Genomic DNA, 19,689 nt, shown 5'->3' on the forward strand with positions numbered 1-19,689 from the left:
TAACTGAATACGTTGTCACCAAATAGTCTTTTTCCACTTAACAACAACTACCCTTGTCGAGCGTTACTCCTAAACGTGCGAGTATGAACCTTTTTTAGTTTTCTTTTCCCTTACTTTTGAGCCGTTTCCCAAATTTCTATGAGCTTTTTAATAATTTTTTTCGCTTTTTTTTCCGCGAAAAATCTTTTGTTTCTCATGATTTCCTTAAAATATTTGCGCAGGAGACTGGCGGGAGGGCTAGGGCAGCAAGAACTGATGCCTTTGCGCATGCCTAACATTTGACCGCTGTGTTCTTTTGAGACAGGGTAGACAGCCGGAAATCGAGTGTTTTTTTTTTTTCTCGACCAGTCGTTGATTTAAGAGTTTTGTGTCCCGTACGGTTTACTTTTATGTAACACCACAAGACACCAAGTTTTGTTTCCAAGGAGTTCTGCTTTCCTTCCTTGTGAACGAGTTTGAGAATTTCACAATATCTTCAGTGATCAAGCTTACTCAATGCCTTTTATCTGGAGTGAAGAAATGATCGAATGCTTCCCGAAATCCCTCTGTCTTAGTCCTTTGATTACGTCTTTGCAACATTAATTCGTTTCTTTGTTTTTTGTGTGCTCCTGGAGTGAACACCTGAGCCACGTAAGTGGAAACACGCGCCTCCGTCACGCGTGTTCGCGCGTGTAGGGAACGTGTTTTGAAAACGAGGCAAAATCCAGACCATAACGCAGTTCGGTCACTTCTCTTCGATTCTTGGCGAAGGAGGTTGGAAAGGACGACGTGTTTAATCATGCCGGTCTACTTTCAGCGACCGGAAAATGCTCTTAAAAGAGCGAACGGTAAGAACTATCGATCGTACATTCGCCATCAGCTTTCATAGTTTATCTTAAACCTGTTTTAAAGGCTTTTAAAGCAGCTAAAGGGAAATATTGTACAGTATTATAATCCTTTGTGTGGCCGATTTCACCAGCGCACAGGCTTGGTAAATTTTATTTGATTCATTTATAACATCGCCGGTGAAACCATGGGCACAATCTTTATGAATTATACCCGTGGTTAATTTATTAACGACTTATTTTTTTCTATTCGTACGTGTTTCTTCGCCGTCCTTTAAGAGTTCTCGCTTTCAAATCGAATTTATACGTGTACTTCACTGAATGTAATATTAACCACGTGATTTTGCTGGTACAACTAAAACCGTATTAAAACGTATTATTTAAAGTGTATCAAAGGTCGTACATTTGTTATTATTATCTACATACATATCATACAGATATTTGAAAATAGCCGCCCTTTACGTACCTATAAGACGAAAATCGCTATAGCTGTTAAATTTATAATTATTAATCTAAATTTTACTCGGTTGTCTGGAGTGACCTCTCCCTCGGCTTTGACCAAGGATTACCAACCTTTTATCACATTTGAACCTTTGAACCTGGAAGCAGGTGGCTCATTTACTTTTAGTATTGAATTTTCTGAACAAGGAAAAAGCTCTTGGCATCTTATCATGTACGGGGCTGAATGCTGATTGGTTGAGAAAGAGGATATTTTTTTTAATTATTCTGGTACAATTACTTGCTCTTGACCAGCTGTGTTTGTTGCCTGCTTGAAAAGGGTAAAAATATGTTCAGAAGCGCATTTATTCTGACTTTGACATTAATATGGTAACAGTGCATATCATCACAACATAGGAGTACTGTGGTCATTCTGAAAAGTAATTCTGATAAAATATGTAATTGCAGTATGCAACATTTTGATTGCAAGATACAACACAATCCTCAAACAGTCATATAGTCCATAAATCTCCATAATTATCTTACCAATGGTAACAGTTATATGCTTTTTTTCAAAATCCCACATATCCAGAGTTTATTGAAGTTGGAAAGAAAGAACCAGCTTTGGATGCATTGTATGATGTCATTAAAAGCAAGAAGCATCGCACATGGCAGAACAAGATTCATGAGCCTATTCTTTTCAAGTACTTGGAGCTGTGTGTTGATCTCAAGCGAAGCCATGTAGCTAAAGAAGGGCTGTACCAGTACAAACTAATTTGCCAGCAAGTTAATATTGCGTCTCTTGAAGATGTCATTCGCTACTTTCTCAAGCTTGCTGAAGACCGCGCCGAGACTGCCAGGCAGGAGTCTCGCGAGCAGGTTCCCACAGTGGATGATTTGGATCAGCTGCAGACACCAGAGAGGTATCAAACTTCAAAATGCAAATTTATATACCTTAATTTAGCCTTTGTCAAAGTGAATCCAATTTATTCTTCATTCTAACAAAGGGCTAATGGTCAAAATATCACCTTTAGAAACTCCTTACAGTGGCCATTTTAGATTACAAACTCGGTTTATAAAACCAAATTATCATATTTTAATTAGGGTTAATGTGGGTTGATACTAGATATAATTTATCAGTGATCTTTTTAACAAGTGGACCTAAATTTTCCATTGACTATTTGTTAATCATACATGTGCATTTATTAATGATTGAGTACAACACTTGCAGGAAGTGCTGTGTTACATGTTTATCCAGATATACTTCTAAGGGTTGAAGATGGCTTATATATTTACATATATTTATAGATTTATCCTTGACCTCCGTCATGTCCTGCTTTGTTGAATACATTGTTGAATGTTTTTCTGCCTGTTTGAAATGTAAAGAATTCACATCGTAACCAAGGATATGAACTCAACCACAACATGTGTATTTACTATATAAGAGGTCAAAAATAAGAGGTAAAAAATTATTGTCATCATTTTCAACAATATTGTAACGTGAATGCAAGCCATTTGTACCACATGAATAACCCTATTGCTAGCCCTAAGTGTTTAAATTATTTAAGTTTACTCAACATGCGTGGTCCACTTTGTTTTTTTAGCATATTGCTCAGTTTTGTCAGTGGTGAAGACACCCAGGATCGTACAGACAGAGTTATGTTGACACCCTGGGTCAAATTTTTGTGGGAGGCTTATCGTAATGTGTTAGAATTGCTACGAAATAATGCACGAGTGGAGAAGTTATATCATGACACGGCTCAACAAGGTGAGAAAGAGCTAAAGAATTGTGGCAGTACCTGGTTTTGAAGTCATTATTTCTTGTAAATGATTATTTAATGTTTTATTTTAATTTCTTCTCGTAGCATTTAAATTCTGCTTGAAGTACTCCCGTCGTACAGAATTTCGGAAGCTTTGTGACAATGTAAGTGCAGCTATATTTTGTGTATATCTTTGTTGTACAAGGTCAAACAGAATAGGGTAAATAAAGATGATGTTTGATAAATGCAGCTTGAAAAGAGGGATGAGAGAGTTGCATTGCAATTATAAAAAGTTTGTTGGGTATGTTTCAAAAGTCAACTAAATGTGCATACATCATGTGGAGTTAAACTTTGTCACGTGTATCATACTTTATTGAAAAATTAGATCATTAGTCCCATTAAGGTGTGAACTAAAGTGGATGGAGACCCTGTCATTATGCCCATCTTTTCCATTGTGTTAGTTTAATTTCACACAGCTTTTTACCAAAAAGAAACACTATACTCCTAAGCAGGGATTTTTCTTTTCTTTCTTTGTACACAGCTGAGGAATCACTTGAATAATGCCATCAAGCACCAAGGGCAACCAAACACAGTGAACCTCACTAACCCTGAGACTCTGCAACTTCATCTAGAGACACGACTGGCACAATTAGAAAGTGCCATCAACATGGAGCTTTGGCAGGTTTGTTAGTTCTTAATGATCATTACAAAAGGATATCAGCATCTTTTGGTCTCTACAACAAACAGATTTTTACTGTCATTGCTTCTTTTCAATAATAGATCATTGTGAATGTCAAAATGTGTTAAGAACATTTGCAAATTTTTATTTTAAAAAATGTTCATCTATTGATAAACCTCAGGAAAAGATTATGAACTCCACTGAGTTATGTTAATTTGGAATTAAGACTTTCCTCTCTCTGGTTCTGTTCTCAACTTGCAGGAGGCATTCAAAGCAGTTGAAGATGTTTACGGACTCATGCAGCTGTCCAAGAGGCCTCCAAAGCCTCAAGTGATGGCCAATTATTATCAGAAGGTTGCTCTTGTCTTCTGGAAAGCCGAGAATTACTTATTTCATGCATGCACTCTGCATCGGCTATATGTGTTGTCAAAGGAACAGAAACGAACAATGACAACAGAGGAACAGCAGAAGTAAGTAAATCTTTGGAATGTTTTTTTTGTTTGTACAGAGAATCTCACTTTTCCAACCTGCTGGGGAGAAGGATCTCAGTGCTTAACATTGAGGGGAAAAATTACAGTGTTACAGATTGGGATAGGAAAGTAAGTTTTGGTCATTGAAGAATCAGAGGATTTTGGAAATCAGATCTTAAAGTAATATTATTTCCTTTCAACATGTAAGGGTGGTGTGCTAGTCATTTGTTGCTTATTTTTAGCACAATTCAACCTCCCCATTTTCATTTAGGGGGCTACCTCTCTCAGTATCACATGTATATCTAGTTGGTTTGTCTGTGAATACCAAGATTTCGGTTCAGCATCTCTTCTTACTGGTAAAATGATACTCATAAAATGGGAAAAAAGGGATGGCAAAAGGTGGGAAAAAGCAAAAAGCTCATTAAATGCCTAACAGCATATACATTTAGCTCCAAGATTTATGGAATACTGGCACATGTTGGCCTGAAAGGAAACACTAGTGCTCCATGTTCATTCTGGTTGAGTGTCCTTGAGATCACATGAAATCAAATTTTTGGTGCCCCTCATTGTGCTATATACAGTTTTATAGACACTAAGAAGAGTTTTATTGAAACTAAACTGATAGTGTTTTTCCTTTTCCTTGTCAGAATGGCAACTAGAGTTGTTCTAGCAACCCTAGCCATTCCAATCCCTGTGTCCCTCAGTGAAACAGAGAGACATCTGGAGTTAGATGAGATTGCACGGGAAAAGTCTCGTCGTTTAGCCAGCCTTCTTGGGCTTCAGACCATCCCCACCAGAGCAACACTTATAAATGACATGGTAGGTTCATAGGGATCATGACATTTTAACAATTTTAAAAATGGCATTTTAAAATTATGCCACAAGGTTCACATGCAGTCCTGAATTCACGAAAGACCTTTGGAGTTGCATGCTAAGTGTCAAAGACTTCAACAAAAATGTGTAGATTGAAGTTTGCAAGCATGGAAATCCATCCAGAGATTTTTCTATTTTACATCAAGCATTGATTAGGAGGGAGAGTGTTTCCCAACAAATAGGATTTTATGAACAATCTTGCCTTAAATTTTGAATCCCTAGTTAATTTCCTCCTTTAACTGCTACACATCTCCTCTAAAATTAGTTAAGAGAATTTGCTGTTAGATCAAGAAAAACTTTCTCCCAATGAGTTTGAGTATTCTCATTCTCTATTTGCAGAATAAGGTATAGATATAATAAGCAGAAGTAACATGTTAATCACTTCTGGAAGGTACAGGGTTTCAGGGTACATTCAATAATTTTTTTTTTTCCTTGATTACTCTAGTTGAAGTTGAATGTCCACCAGCACATAATGCCACAGTTGCAAGATCTGTTCCAGAACCTTGAGAAGGACTTCTCTCCTCTTCAGTTTTGTTCCAGGGTCAATGAATTCTTTGAATTCTTACAGGAGAATGAAGAATTAGAACTAAATCAGTACATTAAACCCTTGCAGTATGTTGCCATTGTGCGGCTGCTTAAACAGGTATTGTTGCTGTAAATGTGTTTATACATGTACTTACTCATAAAAATTCAAACAATCAGGCTTTCCAAATGTGAGAAAGAGTTCAAGGTCAGTCTAAGTTTTGTTGCTCAGATTTTAAGCCCCAGCCTGAAGTGCAGGGGCCATAAATCTTAGTGGGAAAAAAAAACATCTTTTTGTATTTTACAGCACAGAGTGACATTTCAGAGATATTTTTTATATCTCTAGGTTTAAATAGAGGAGGAAGATTTCAATTCAAACAAACTTTTGAATTTAGGGGGCAGTGTGAAACAAGGCTCACTAAACTGACCAATTGTAGTGCATGTATGAACTGAAAGATGTTATAATAAGAACAACAAGTCACTCAGTAGAACTTGTACTTTTGTTGTAGGTGTCTCAGGTGTACCAAACCATTGAGTTCTCAAGACTGTTATCCTTGGTGCCATTTGCCACAGAATTTCAGTTGGAAAGAGCAATTGTGGATGTTGCTTTACAGAATGAACTTCAGGTATGCTTTAGTGAAACATGTCTGTTGATACAAAACTCTGATCAGTGAACTGATTTATGGGGAAAACACACAGAGGAGATACATAGGGTACTTAACTAACCAATGGTGATTCTTCCTGACTTAAATGTTTGGGATGAGTTGTCTGGAGATTTATTAGGGATCCTTTAAACATTTGAGGTGAGAAATTTCTTTTTGTATGCAGACAAACATGTAGACTTATTGTTACTCATGTTGCAGTCATTGGAAATAACCAAATCTGTTGAATGTTTAGAAGCAAAAGTGCAACAAAATGAAACAAAACATTGCACAAACACTTTGTTTCGTTTGCAGGTGCGTATTGATCACAGAACTAAAGCTGTCAGTTTTGGACTTGACTTGCATGTGGCTCACAAAGAGGAGGTGCCAGAAGGGCCATATCTCCAGGTATAAAATTTTCTGCATTTTTCTTGGTTAAATGCAGTTGTCTCTTGAGTGTTAATAATAATCCAGCTTTGTACTGTTTTACTTCACAACTGTGTTGATTGGTCAAGAAAACTTTTCTCACTTTTCTGTCACCTATTGTTTCAAAACTAAAACTTGTCATGACTTGGTGACCCATGTGTAGCTTTTCTATGCACGGTTAACATATTTTCACATTATTTAACATTGGCTCTTTGTGATAACATTTTATTCGTTGCTGTTGTGATTTAATTTTTGGTTTGGTTTTACAACACTCAAGTGCAATTATTATGACTATTAGTGTTATCATTATTATCGTCTTAGTCAACTACACTGTACTTTTCTTTTTGCTTTCACAGTCCATGCCATCTGAGCGACTCAGAAACCAATTGACACTGATGTCAACAGCTTTGCACAAGTCCATTAATAAAATTCAGCCTGAAATCATCAAGGTAAAATATTTTAAATGTTCATGTACATAAGTCATGCAAACATCTGTTGACAAAATTCAACAAAATTCCTTTTGCACAATATTGTACAAAGACAGTTGCCTTATAATATTTTTCAAAGACTAATGAAGGTTCCATCCCATGGTAAAAGTTGTGTATTTGTTTATCATCATTTGTACAATCTAAAGAGGCTTAACTGTATGCAAATATAGCAACCATACATTACTTACTGCTCTCTTTTTGGAAGCAGTGTTTTCCCTTGTTTTAAACAGGACAGTAAAATGAATCTTCAAATGGACTGAATTTTCAAGAATTTCAAGCAATTTTAGAAAATTATGATTAGTACCACTGGTGGTAGATTTTACCAGCTACTGCCTGAAAAGGAGAACACTGAGGACGTTGAATTGGAAATGTTTAGCCTCTTCTCCAGACTTGCTCTTAGTGATGACAGAATCATACATCAACTTGTCCTAGCATCCACCATTGTAATGAGGATAAGATTGAACCACCCATAGGCTGATAAATAGCAAGTCTGCATTACGCAAGAAACATCTTTTGAAAGATTGATCTTGTAGATCACTAATATGGCATTTTTTTGTCCTCTATTTCATGCTAATTGCTCCTGTGGATAACTCTCATATGGATTCAATCTTCAATAGGTAAGAACAGTGACTCTGTTTATGTGTTTGCTGTGATTTAACCATTTATACCCTGGCGTCAGTATACATATCCTCTGCACTACTCTCACTAAAAAGGAGAATAATTTGTTTGACAATCTGGTGTTTCTTTAGTTGGGGATCAATTCCATCATTCTCATGACCCTGAATGTTTTGTTAGGAGAAAATAAATTTTAGTCACCCAAGGGTTCAAATGATTGATGTGACTTGATGGGAGATAACTATTGGTAAACTAGCAGATTTGATGTGGTGTGGCATGATGATGCAGCATGTTGTGAGGTGATGTGACAGGGTTAGAGGTTTTTGTTAACAAAAATTGTTTTCCTTTTCACTTTCAGCAAAAGTGCCAAGAAGAGCAGCAGAAGATCATTCAGGTGTATTTACGTTCATCTAAAAAAGAACACAAACAGATGCTGGAAAGGAAGGCTGTGATTGAGGCTCGCAAAGAATATCTGGAGTCACTCCATGTTAAAAGAGTAAGTCCATTGTTTTTTTTTGTTTTTTTTTCACTTGTTTTCTGAGTTTGTTTGAGACTTTCCTCATTACATTCATCTCAGATGCAAATTCAAGTGTTATACACTTTATGTTAGATTCTCAAAGGAAACATTCCTGTTTCCCATAAGAGGGTTAATGATTTTTGTAACAAATTTGAGGTAAACATTTGCAATAGGTTCAAGAGCTACATGTAACAGATTAAACTGTCATCAAAAGAAATGAACAGATAATTGTGTACAAAAAAAAAAGTGAAAGACAATGCATTGACTTGAAGGCATGTTACAATTGTCCATGGTTTTTTCACTCTCTATATAGTGCAGACTCTCTTTATTAGCACAGCAAGACCAGGTGGGCAGAGTTTGGGCGGGAATGTGACATTATGCTTGTTAGCACTGGCTAACTTGCATTGCTCAAGGCCTTATACTTTAATGTGGGCTGAGAAACGTTTGTGTCAATGAGGGCCAGGGTGCAGGCTACTCTGTGTACTGTTTTGCTCATTGAATGTTTGCTCTGCAGTACATCCAAACATGTGTAATGCTGAGTATAATGTATGCTGACTTGAGTGGTCTTTTTTTGTGTGTGTACTAGGAGCGAGAAGAACAGAAGTTGCTGAGGTTACAGCAGAAGGAGAATCTGGAAGCTGAACAGAAGCGACTCAATGAAGAGAGACAGAAACGAGAGGTGCTCCGAAGAAAGCAAGAACTTCAGGAGATTGAGAAGAAGCAAGCTATGGACAAGATTGCTGCTCTCAAGAAAACAACTGTGGGGGCAAAGGCTCTGAAAGACTTGACAGAGGAGGTGATGTGTTTTTTTTATTTATTATTCGTGTGATGCCCTTTCTCTGGAGTGGTGACTGGTAAAAGTAAACAGTTAGCCTGAGGCAACTCCTGGAAGCAATTTCCGAGGGGAAAAAGGACAACAATCTGGGAGAATATTTTGATTTTTCTTTTCTTTTATTGCTGTCTCTTTGAAAAAAAAAAAAAAAAAAAAAAAAAAAAGCAAGACAATCCAATCAATCAAATCCTTTCTTACAACAATACAACATGCCCTTCCTACCCTACACACAACCCTCTAAGGTTTTGTTGAAACACTGTTTCCCCTCCCATCGTTCGTCGCCATCGTTGTCAGGGGTAAGGGAATGTTTCGAACGTTGCAAAATATGTTGTAGACTAGGAAACTTAACTTAACTTTTGAATTTCTTTAGACAATTTAAGTTTCTTTCAAGTGAATTTAAGCACTGCCTTACAATGTATCTCAATTCTTGCTGTGAGAAATGATGACAGAATCAAACATCAACTTGTCCTAGCATCCACCAATGTTATGAGGATAAGATTGAACCACCCATAGGCTGATTAACAGCAAGTCTGTATGACGTTCAAAATATTTTCGCCCAGCCAGTCTTTACAGTGACTAATCGTTCTGTTCTGTTCTGTTCTGTTCTGTTTCATCTTTCGTGGCCATTTCTTTTGATGGATAAACTTGGACATCCAAATTAACAGGTAAGAACAGAAAAAGAATGATTCCAAAAGTTTCACTATTGTTTTCCTTATTCAAATGACTCGTTAAATAGTAGACGATTGTAGTTTCTGAAAGCTCGAGATAATGTATGTTAATGAATTAACGAAGGTTAGGATTATAGCCTGTGAGCAACCCCTCATTAGCAGAGTTGGGTGCTCAGTGTTTCCCAATCTACAGAAGATTTGAGATCAGTAGGGAAGAGGTGTGCTGTGGGTCTGACATGGTCAGTGTTGCACCATCTACAGATCTCTCGCTGGCTATAGCTTTGTTCAAAGCCTCAAACTTTTTCGCGAGCTAAGAAACACCCCTATTGAGGTACTAAAATTGTGGGCGTTCTTCCCGGCTGTTAGGATTACTGTCCCTCTACTTTTACAGACAAACACGTAAATCGCAAGGTAGATGAGTTGTTAATCTAAGTGAGCCGTAGTTTCAGAATATGGGAAGAGTGTCAAGAAGCTACCCCCATTCACTAAGTTTTGTTCTCTTTCCCCTTTTCCATGGGTACTTTTTCCGTATGACTCAAATTGGTTGCTTGGTGATCAAACGTGAAGTTAGGTTGGGTTCAAACTTTTGTTGCTTTCTTGTTAAACAGGAAATTGAAGCCATGGATGCAGATGATATCCTGGCCAGACAAGTTGAACAGCTGGATAAAGAGAAGAGAGAGTTGCAGACAAGGCTTAAAACTCAGGAGAAGAAGGTGAATACACTTGGCGCACCCTTGAAAAGTATTAAACAAAAACAGTCATATCAGAGTTTTCATGTCTGACCAACATGTTTTACCAATCCGTTGGAGAAGCAACGGCTTCTGAACGTTGGTTAGCCGAGAATTAACCTAACTGTTGAAGTTCTTAACCAAGATTGGAGTGAGCCCTGTTAACAACTACCGTAAACGTCCATGTATAAGCTGCATCCGTAGATAAGCCGCACCCCCGATTTGGAAGCGCAGAATTCGGGAAAAAAAATAAAAACAATACAGTTTGAAGTTTCAGAGTTTTATTGCTACAAACAATCAAGGTTTCGAAACACCGACATAGAAGTTGTGGCTATCTTTCACATTTATCAAGTCTAAAGAAAGCGAAATTTCATTTGTTGTACTTTCTTTTTCATTGGAATTTACACCATCTTTAACTTAAAATGCTCTTTCGATCCGATTTTTCAAGATTATCACTTCGAAACACGCCATAAAGTTGAAATTCCTTCGGCATTGAAAAAAACAAAAAAACAAAAAGCAAATAAGTGTTCAGTAGCCAAGCTTTAAATGTTGGGAGGAGTCTGGGCTAGGGCCTAGCCATCGTCTGGGCATAAACAGAAAGCACGCGCACTGATGCAATCATTTCAGTTTCTATTTCAAATCACGATTGGATAGATCTGATTTGGGGACTGGGTCGAGTAAACTATGAAAAGCATTATTGTTTGCATCATCGCAGTTCCAACATGGAGAAATTTACTTTCGATTTAGCAGTTCAGGGAAGATTTTCCAAAGATGTTTGGAAACCCGCAATAGGCGAAAAACTTCATGTAGAACAGGATCCTGATAATGCAGTCGACGAATTTGCCATGAAGGTAGTAAAAAACAACGAGAGATTCCTTGTATGTTGGCAGTGCTTTCAGTAAGGTTTGAAGTAGGTGGCTACCTCGGTAAAGCACTCGGTGGAGGATAATATGAAAAACAATTTCGATCTCGTTAGCCCATTAGTTCCATCAGAGTAAAATTGCTTCAAACTGAGTTTTCTGTGGCGGACTTTGGTAAATGATCGTTAAATATTGGTCTCCTTTGTAACAATTGTTAAACTGATTGTTTATTTTTATCAAAATCTTCCATTGGCAGACTTGCAAACCTGCTGCCTGAGTTTCACACAAAAAGTCCTCTAAAAGGACATGTGATTACTGGTTACTGAAATTTTAGTCAGTATGTTCTCGTAAATTCAAAATCTTATTTTTCCAGAAAATTTATGAGACAGTACTAATAGTTTTTTACTCAAAACTAGGTTATAAAGGTAAAAGTCGCCTGAAAGAAATTTAAAAGACCTCCAGGTGTTTGAGGTCTCACTTAAGCTTCCAAAAAGTAACGGAAAGATCCAGAATGGTGTTAACCATCCAACATCGCATAATACTAAACACTTTCAACAGGCAGTCAACAAAAACAAAACTAGATAATATCCTGTGTGTATCAAATTTCCGTCTGCATATGTTCTCAAATTTTGAGGCTACGATCCAAACCTTTCTTCGCCTGATCTTTGTTTACAGAGGTTTCTTCTGCTTGCAATTGGAAACAGATTCCTTAGTCTCCTGCTTCGAACGCTGAACCAGGGCGTGAAATTGCGCCTAATACAGGCGCCAATGCGACTAAATTTTTCACTTTGGCGACCAAATCCTGAAAGTTAGTCGCCAAATTGGCGACTACAACGTTTCATCATAACCTTACCAAGAGATATAGTGAATTAAATAAATTTGCAAAGATAAATCCGCGGCAAACTTCCTCGTTTAGATTGTTTCCAAAACGTAGGACATGCATCTCGATCGATAACTAGACGCCATCTTGGATTTAGATGAGCCTGAAGGTTGTATATCATACATCCTAGTGTCCACTTTGTAGCACGTTAAAGATCTTTTCCCTAACTTAATTTTGGAGGGTCTATCTAGAACGCTGACAGCGTAAAGAAAGATTTTGTTTGTCTTTGAAAATGGCGATCAACTTTTTTTGAATTGGCTACCACTTTGAAGAATTCAGGAGCCAAGTGGCTATCAGAAAAAAAAAGTTAATTTCACGCCCTGTGAACGCATGTTTTGTGATTGCAAGTTTTTGTTTTGTTTTGTTTTTTGATGTGTTGTGTTTGGTTGGTTATTGAGTGAAATTAAAGATTTGCGCCAGTGGCTTCCGCCAATTTTATTTTCTGTAAAAACCTCAGGATTTTTCTTTTCCGCAGAATTGTTCATTTAATGTTTACAAAAGATAATTAAATTAAATCAATCAGCCAATGAACTTTAGCTGTGCCCACGGCTCGTGTTTTATATCGGATCGTAAACAATGGTCGTGTCAGCGAAGAACAAGGTCTTCTTCAATTTTTCAGCAAATGCAGCTTTTTTTTTTAATAAAAGTTTAAACGCTAAGTGTTTTACAGCCTTTATAGTTTTATAGCCTTTTATAGTTCTCTTCACAGCTAAGCCTAGCTAGGTTAAGCGTCTTTAAGCAAGGTCAACATCTTTCAAATTTGATTTACATGTGCTATTAACAACCGAGCTGTTTTCACTAATTTTTATTTTCAAGTTTGTTTTGTAACTAGCAGTTGAGAAGTGCTGCTGTTGTTTTATTTGTCTAAAAGTATTTAATGATTTTAGTTCAGCACAAATTTGTTGGAAAGTTATTTAGGTAACCGACGATGTGTACTTCTCCTTCGAGCGTGATTAACTTTTATGGAACGTGCGAAACAAGCAAAGAAAGAAAACTACCAGTGAAAGAATGAATCTAAAAAAAAAATACGATAGAATTAAAAAAATAACTGGGGTGAATACTCCAGTACTAAATTGACTGTTATTTTCTATGTTATTTATTTACCTTTTTGTTCTGTAAGTTTGACTTGGACGTGGCAAAGGATACCCGGCGATTCACGTCAGAGTACCCGCCGGAGCTCCGGCGGGTGCCGGGTGTTATTGAAAGCACTGTGTTGGTGTTTAGTTGTTCGAGTAAAGCGAAAATTAATCGCTTGAAAGAACTCTTGGAGAACAAGATTCGCCGATAAACACTCGAAGACACAAACGGCTCTTTTAGGAGCCACCACTCAGAGAAAAAGTCAATGAACTACAGCAACACGCTCTCAGTATCTGTTATGTTTATTTCTTGGCATCTTAAGAAGTTTTATGAATATTAATTAGGTTTTTGAGAACTCCAAACACAGATGTATCCATGGATAAGCCACACCTTGATTTTTGGCTTCAATTTTGTGAAAAAAAGTGCGGCTTATACATGGACGTTTACGGTAGTTGAAAGCGATAACACGTTTACGTACTTTCTCCAGGACCATGCCAGTGGATTTTCCTGTTAGACAAGCACCTTTTCTCGTTCTCTTGCCCAGTCCTCAAAGCCCCAAACAACCCACTTTTCAATTTAATCCTAAAGGAAAAGCTGGAGTCCATATCCTTTCTAGTCGTGTTAAGCATAAATAAAAATGTTGGTCTACTCGGAAATATTTTAGATTTCTTTTATAGTCACGCGTCATGGATAGCTGTTGCTTTTTAACGAGATTAGTGTTTTCCCTTGGTTTAGATGGATTACCTCGCACGAGCGATGCGAATGGAGGAGATTCCTTTACTGAAGCAACAGTACGAGGAACACCTCGTGCAGGACCAAAAGTTCTGGGAAGAACAGGAAGAAGACAGGGTGAGTGGACATTAAATTGTGATCAAATGTACAGTTGAACCTTGACAAGGCTAGAAAGGGAGGCATCAAGCTCTCCATAACGAGGAATACGATTTCTGCTGCAGTTCACACGTATTTGTATCTGTTACCTTCGCGGTTAGCGGTCTCACGACCAGCGTGCCTCGCGTCATACTGGTCACGTGACACATTTCAACTAATGATGAATGATCACGAATAATCCATTACTTAACTTTGACGTTCTTCTTTGTTCGGCTCGAATTCCAGATCAGTGTAGCAGTGTCGGAGCATAAGAAGCTAGTAGAAACCAGTGGAAGGCTGCAGCGAATGGTACCAGACAAGGAGACTTTCGTTGACAGCCTACTTAAAGCTCGTCAGGCGTCTCACGAGGTGAATGCAATGCTTCTGTTTTAGAGCTTTCATCGTCGCTAACATAATTAATTGTAACTCACGAAGTTGTCCTTAACGAGGAGCGCTTTTCGATTGAAGGTGGGAAAAGTTAAATAATGGTATAAAACCCTTCATTTCCAAACATCAGTATTCATATTTTTCACGCTGATCTCTCTACATCGCTAATGGTAATGACACGTAGAGTTAGTATTACAGTCAGGCGGCTCTTAAAATTGGGCATCTTGTCCTTCCTTCTCGTGACCTTAGGCTTTGCATTTAATTCAAGGGTTATATTGTAAGGATAACTTAGAAGCCAGTCACTCTTAGGAGTTGAAGGGTTTACCAATTTAAATATCACACCGAGGAACTCGCGAAAAGTTAAAGTTGTTGGTAAGAGTAAACTGCGTTAGAAATCAGAGGTAACTTAGGTGAGGCTGAGCAAAGGGTTGCATCTGACTGGATGAGAAGGTTAATGAGTTTGTCCTTGGAATTGATGAAACTTCGGAAGTTTACTTGCTTGTGAAGTGAAAGACGCCTATGTGGGTGCTGATGCAAACTATCGTTCAATATAATATTTAGTGATTGTTATTTACAGCCTTCAATTGGAAAAAGTATCTTCTGTGGTGAGCCTGTTTTGCACATTGTATGAATACTTTAATTTTTATTTCTTTTTGACAGGAAAAAATGAAAGAATTTCAAGCTCGTTTGGACGAGGCTCGTAAGAAACGTTTGGAGGAGCGACGGAAAGAGCGCATTTTGGAGAGGAAAAAGCAGCGACGACATGAAAGGGAAGAGAAAGAACGAAAGGAACAGGAAGAAAAAGAAAAGAGAGGTGAAACTTTTTACGTTTGTCAATGTCACTTTGTCGCAATGCTTCAAATTCTAATTCGACCCAGAAAATTTGAACCATAAGCTGTGCACATCTATCCGGGTTAAGTAGTTTTATCTTTTCAAAGAGAAATTATCCTTGTAAGAGGACAATTTTTAAAATTTTTCTCATGTCCTAATTTTCCATACCTTCCTCTACTGTTACTTGATCAAAGTAAAAAGTGCATACTTGTGGACCAGTCGCTGTTTATCGCCTGTTAGTGGGTGGGTGGAATCGAAGGATGTGGGGAATCGTATGGTTTTTTAGAGAGAACGGAGGAGTCGTCTCTGACAGCATTTGTGGGGACTGGATAAAATTGAGGGAAGGGAAAATATGTAAATTTTTAATGTGATACAATCAAAATGCTCTGTCTCCCTCCCCCCCCTCCAACACCTCTTTGCCTCAGGCAGTAAATAATGACCGATTTCTAAGTTTTTTTTCCGTGCCTCAAGAGTCAAAGGAGAGGAGAGTATGTCGTTTTCCTCTTTTCTCTGCCATAGAACGCGAAGAAGCCGACGAAAAGGCCAGGATAGAAAAGGAAGAGAAAGAACGTGAGTACCGCGAGAGGGTCGCAAAGCTGGACGAGATGGAGCGCAAGCGGCGAGAGAGAGAGAAGGAAATTGAGGAAAAGAACCAGCGAGGGAGCAGGCCTGACAGTGAACGGGATGGTCCATCAAAGGGATTGGAACGAGACAGAGACAGGGACCGATATGGACCTCCTCGCCGGGAAGAGAAAGGTTCGAGTTATTTCTTATGAATTGTTTGTTGGTTGGTTGGTTTGTTTTTCATTCGGTTGTAAGACATTACCCAGTGTTATGAACGGAACTGTGAGATAAGATCTTGAATGAGCTTGCATTCAAGTGATGGAAAAAACAAGCGTTTTTTTTTGGAGAAAAAAAGTAAGTGGCTGATAAAAATAAACCATACCTGTTTCCTCGCAAATTCTTTTGAAGTCTTTTGTAGCCCACATCTCAAGCCCCTCCCCCCTCCAATTCTTCTGTCTTCTGATGAAAACTTCTCGCTATTTAAGCTCTCTCAGCATTCTTTTAAAGGATAATCTGTAAAAGTTCCTCTCGTCATTTCGACTTATTCATAACGCTCCGTTACAATGATTCGGAAAGACAAGCTTACAGTTTTTTCTTCTATTTTGGATAATCCACGCACACAGGTTTAAGTCGCAGAAATTTAACCTTTTGAGCAATAAGTACTTTTTCCCTTTGATGCCAATACATTCTCAAGCAATCAGGGGAATATAATAAAGAAAAATATTTACCAAGGGTTTTTGTTTGGACGGCAAATTCTCTTAATTGACATTGTAATAGTCGTACGATAGATCGTAAGGAGAATTCATTTCAAGATTGGGAGGCCAAAAGGAATGTTCCAAGTTGGTTTTCAAAAGGCCCACAGCAAACCATTCGGGCGGCCAGACAGCGTTTATGTCGGAGTGTAATACTTGCACTTAGTATGTTACCCTTCTTCACAGACGAAGGTGGATCATGGAGGCGCGATGAACGGGAGAGGCCACCACCTGATGTTGAGAGGCGCCGTGAGGAACGAGAACTGCTACCCTCAAGCCGTGACCAGGAGGAGCGCGAACAGGACCGTGAATCTACAGGTGTATGGCGTCGTGGTGATGGCCGTGATGATCGTTTCCGCGACGACCGTTCCCGTGACGATCGTTATCGCGATGATCGCATGCGCGACGACCGTTTCCGTGATGGGGGTTCAGGTAATTTGAAACTATAATTTTGAGATGTATAGCCCGGTGTTTTAAGTGTTCGGGTTTTTTTTTTGGTGTTAAGGATTAAGGCAAACTGTTGTTATGGTGACTGTAGCTTCCCCTAATGAAATTCGGGTCTGAGGTATTCAGGGGCTCCTAAATTTGTCCAGAAGGCCCTTGGATAGAATACTACTCTTAAAGCAGGAAATGCCCAGCCGTGAAACCTTGTTTCAGGTACCCGTTCATCAAGAAGGGAGGGGTGGGGCGGGGGAACGCTTTAAGACGACCGCAAAAAGAGCGCACAGGATTACTGTGGAATGGCGTCGTCAAACTGCTCGAGAATTCATCGATCCCAGCGGTAAAGAAGTTGCCCGCTGACCTAATTAGTGAATATGTCATAGGACAAAATTTAACGATGTTAAAGCAGCAATGATTCGTTTTAGGTGGAGGCTGGAGACGAGATGATCGTGACAGGGAAGGGCCTCGTGATGAGGGGTCAACTTGGAGGAGGTCTGGGGAAAGAGATGGTCCGAGAAGAGGTTAGAGATCATCATAGACTTGAGTGCGAGTGGCCTTTTCAGAACTTGTAGCTCCCTACACGTAGAGTTGATGCACTGTTACTTTCTGAATCCAGAGGAGAGTTATAAAATACTCTCCTTCAATGAAACTGATATTTTAATTTTCTCTTATTAGATATGGACCGCCCTAGAATGGACGATCGTGGTCCTTGGAGGAGAGATGACCGTGATCGTCCATCCTCGGGTAGCGGGTGGCGAGACCGTGATGACCGTGACCGTCCACCACCCAGTTCCTATCGTGACGATCGCGGCCGAGATGATCGTGGGCGTGACGACCGATGGCGCGACGACCGTGGACGGGACGACCGTGGACGGGACGACCGTGGACGCGACGACCGTGGGCGGGACGACCGTGGGCGGGACGACCGTGGACGGGACGACCGTGGGCGGGACGACCGTGGGCGGGACGACCGTGGGCGGGACGACCGTGGGCGGGACGACCGTGGGCGGGACGACCGTGGGCGGGACGACCGTGGGCGGGACGACCGTGGACGGGACGACCGTGGACGGGACGACCGTGGACGGGACGATCGATGGCGTGATGATCGTGGACGCGATGATCGTGGGAGGGACGATCGTGGACGCGATGATCGTTGGCGTGGGCGTGATCGAGAAGAGCGTGACCGTCCGTCGGGGGATTCTTGGCGCGGTGACCGTGATCGTGGAGATGGGGGGGGTCGAGATGATCGTTTCCGAGGGGACCGTGAAGGAGATCGCTACAGAGGAGATCGTGATGAACGTGATCGTTCTGGTTGGAGGAACGAACGCCCAGATATCGTGACCGTGATCGTGACCGTGATCGTGGATGCGTGGAGAAGGGGAGGGGAGGATCCTGGCCGTGATCAGTGGAGACGAGACCCACCACCTGCACGTTCTGAAGGTTTGTTAGAAGTGTTAGACAAAGGATTGGAAGTAATTTTTTTCTGACTTTTGATATGCTTTATACTCAGGTAAATCCTGGTCTGCCTCCCGTCGCGGTCGAGAAAGACCCCCTGCGGAGCAATCTGATGGTGACGGTTGGACCACAGTACAGTACAAGTGATCAACTCATACTAATACACTACCCTGGCAAGGAGTTAATAAAGCCACTCAATGCTTCCTTGGTTTGGCGCTTAACCGGATGTGTTCATAGCTGACCCATTATGTCAGTCATATTTGGAGTGTGAATGTTTACAAAAATGATCGCGGTTGTTACGTCTATTTCGCTGGTTTTCAGTCATAACTTTGGTCTTCCCGTTGTTGTGGGACTGCGTTTAGTTTGTCTTATTCGGTGCTGGCCTTGTCTTTCGATGAAAACCTATACTTAAGCTTCGAGGAATTCGGTGATAGCAGAGAAAATTGTAGATTACGATCTGTCTGTCCAATGATATCATGAGACATCTTTTTTTCGTTTGTTTTTCGTTTTTCGTTTTTCGTTCAATTCAATTCAAACTTCAGCCAGGGTAGATGATAGGAAACGAATTGTGTTCACATTAAACGATACGTGTAAACAGTTAGTGTGTGTGGAGTTTTTTCTGTCTCGCAAGTCTAGCCTGAAACTCGCTGACGACGCAAACGCAGTCACACATGTACTCACATCAAACAAAGGGGAAAAGATGACGTTTAAAGCATTTCATGTGAGTTGCAATAGCTTAATTTCTTTTAGAGAGGAAATTACTAGCCACAGCATAGGGAAAGATGACCTCATCAGGGGATAATTTTCCCATCATGATCTTTCATGGTGCTAGCTTCTTATTCCGAGGCTCTGAACCTGCCGTTGTCATCGTTATATCATGAGATACCGGTCGAAGTGATAGTCTGATTTCGGTAGAACAGATAAATGGCCTTTCTATAGTAGTGACGTTCAGAGTATTTTCCTGGAGGGACTTGGAGTTGAGTAATTGAATTTCACGTATGGCTACAAACTGTGCTACTTTGTGGTCGAGAGCGATGACTTCACTTAAGCACGACAACAACGGTGACGTTCGCTTGTAGTTAATGATCAACTAA

General features: G+C 39.7%; 1 protein-coding gene across 1 annotated transcript; it reads left to right on the forward strand.

Annotated features, from left to right (window-relative positions):
* The first annotated feature begins 728 nt into the window (after positions 1-728).
* LOC131785937 (eukaryotic translation initiation factor 3 subunit A) lies at positions 729-19,196 on the forward strand. Its single transcript, XM_059102894.2, has 22 exons — positions 729-827; positions 1,855-2,185; positions 2,867-3,030; positions 3,128-3,186; positions 3,564-3,704; positions 3,963-4,171; positions 4,819-4,990; positions 5,490-5,687; positions 6,076-6,192; positions 6,523-6,615; positions 6,990-7,082; positions 8,095-8,232; positions 8,840-9,049; positions 10,362-10,466; positions 14,034-14,147; positions 14,412-14,534; positions 15,213-15,366; positions 15,903-16,139; positions 16,886-17,131; positions 17,566-17,661; positions 17,816-18,580; positions 18,651-19,196. The coding sequence occupies exons 1-22, from the start codon at positions 779-781 to the stop codon at positions 18,740-18,742; spliced, it is 3,906 nt and encodes a 1,301-aa protein (XP_058958877.2). The 5' UTR covers positions 729-778; the 3' UTR covers positions 18,743-19,196.
* The last annotated feature ends 493 nt before the right edge of the window (positions 19,197-19,689 follow it).

The sequence above is a fragment of the Pocillopora verrucosa genome, chromosome 1, assembly GCF_036669915.1.
Source record: "Pocillopora verrucosa isolate sample1 chromosome 1, ASM3666991v2, whole genome shotgun sequence".
NCBI classification, from domain to species: Eukaryota; Metazoa; Cnidaria; class Anthozoa; order Scleractinia; family Pocilloporidae; genus Pocillopora; species Pocillopora verrucosa.

Coding starts and splice junctions, on each gene's coding strand:
- LOC131785937 (XM_059102894.2), top strand. CDS start 779: ATGCCGGTCTACTTTCAGCGACCGGAAAATGCTCTTAAAAGAGCGAAC. Junction 2,186..2,866: donor CAGCTGCAGACACCAGAGAG/GTATCAAACTTC, acceptor TTGTTTTTTTAG/CATATTGCTCAGTTTTGTCA. Junction 6,193..6,522: donor CTTTACAGAATGAACTTCAG/GTATGCTTTAGT, acceptor TTTCGTTTGCAG/GTGCGTATTGATCACAGAAC.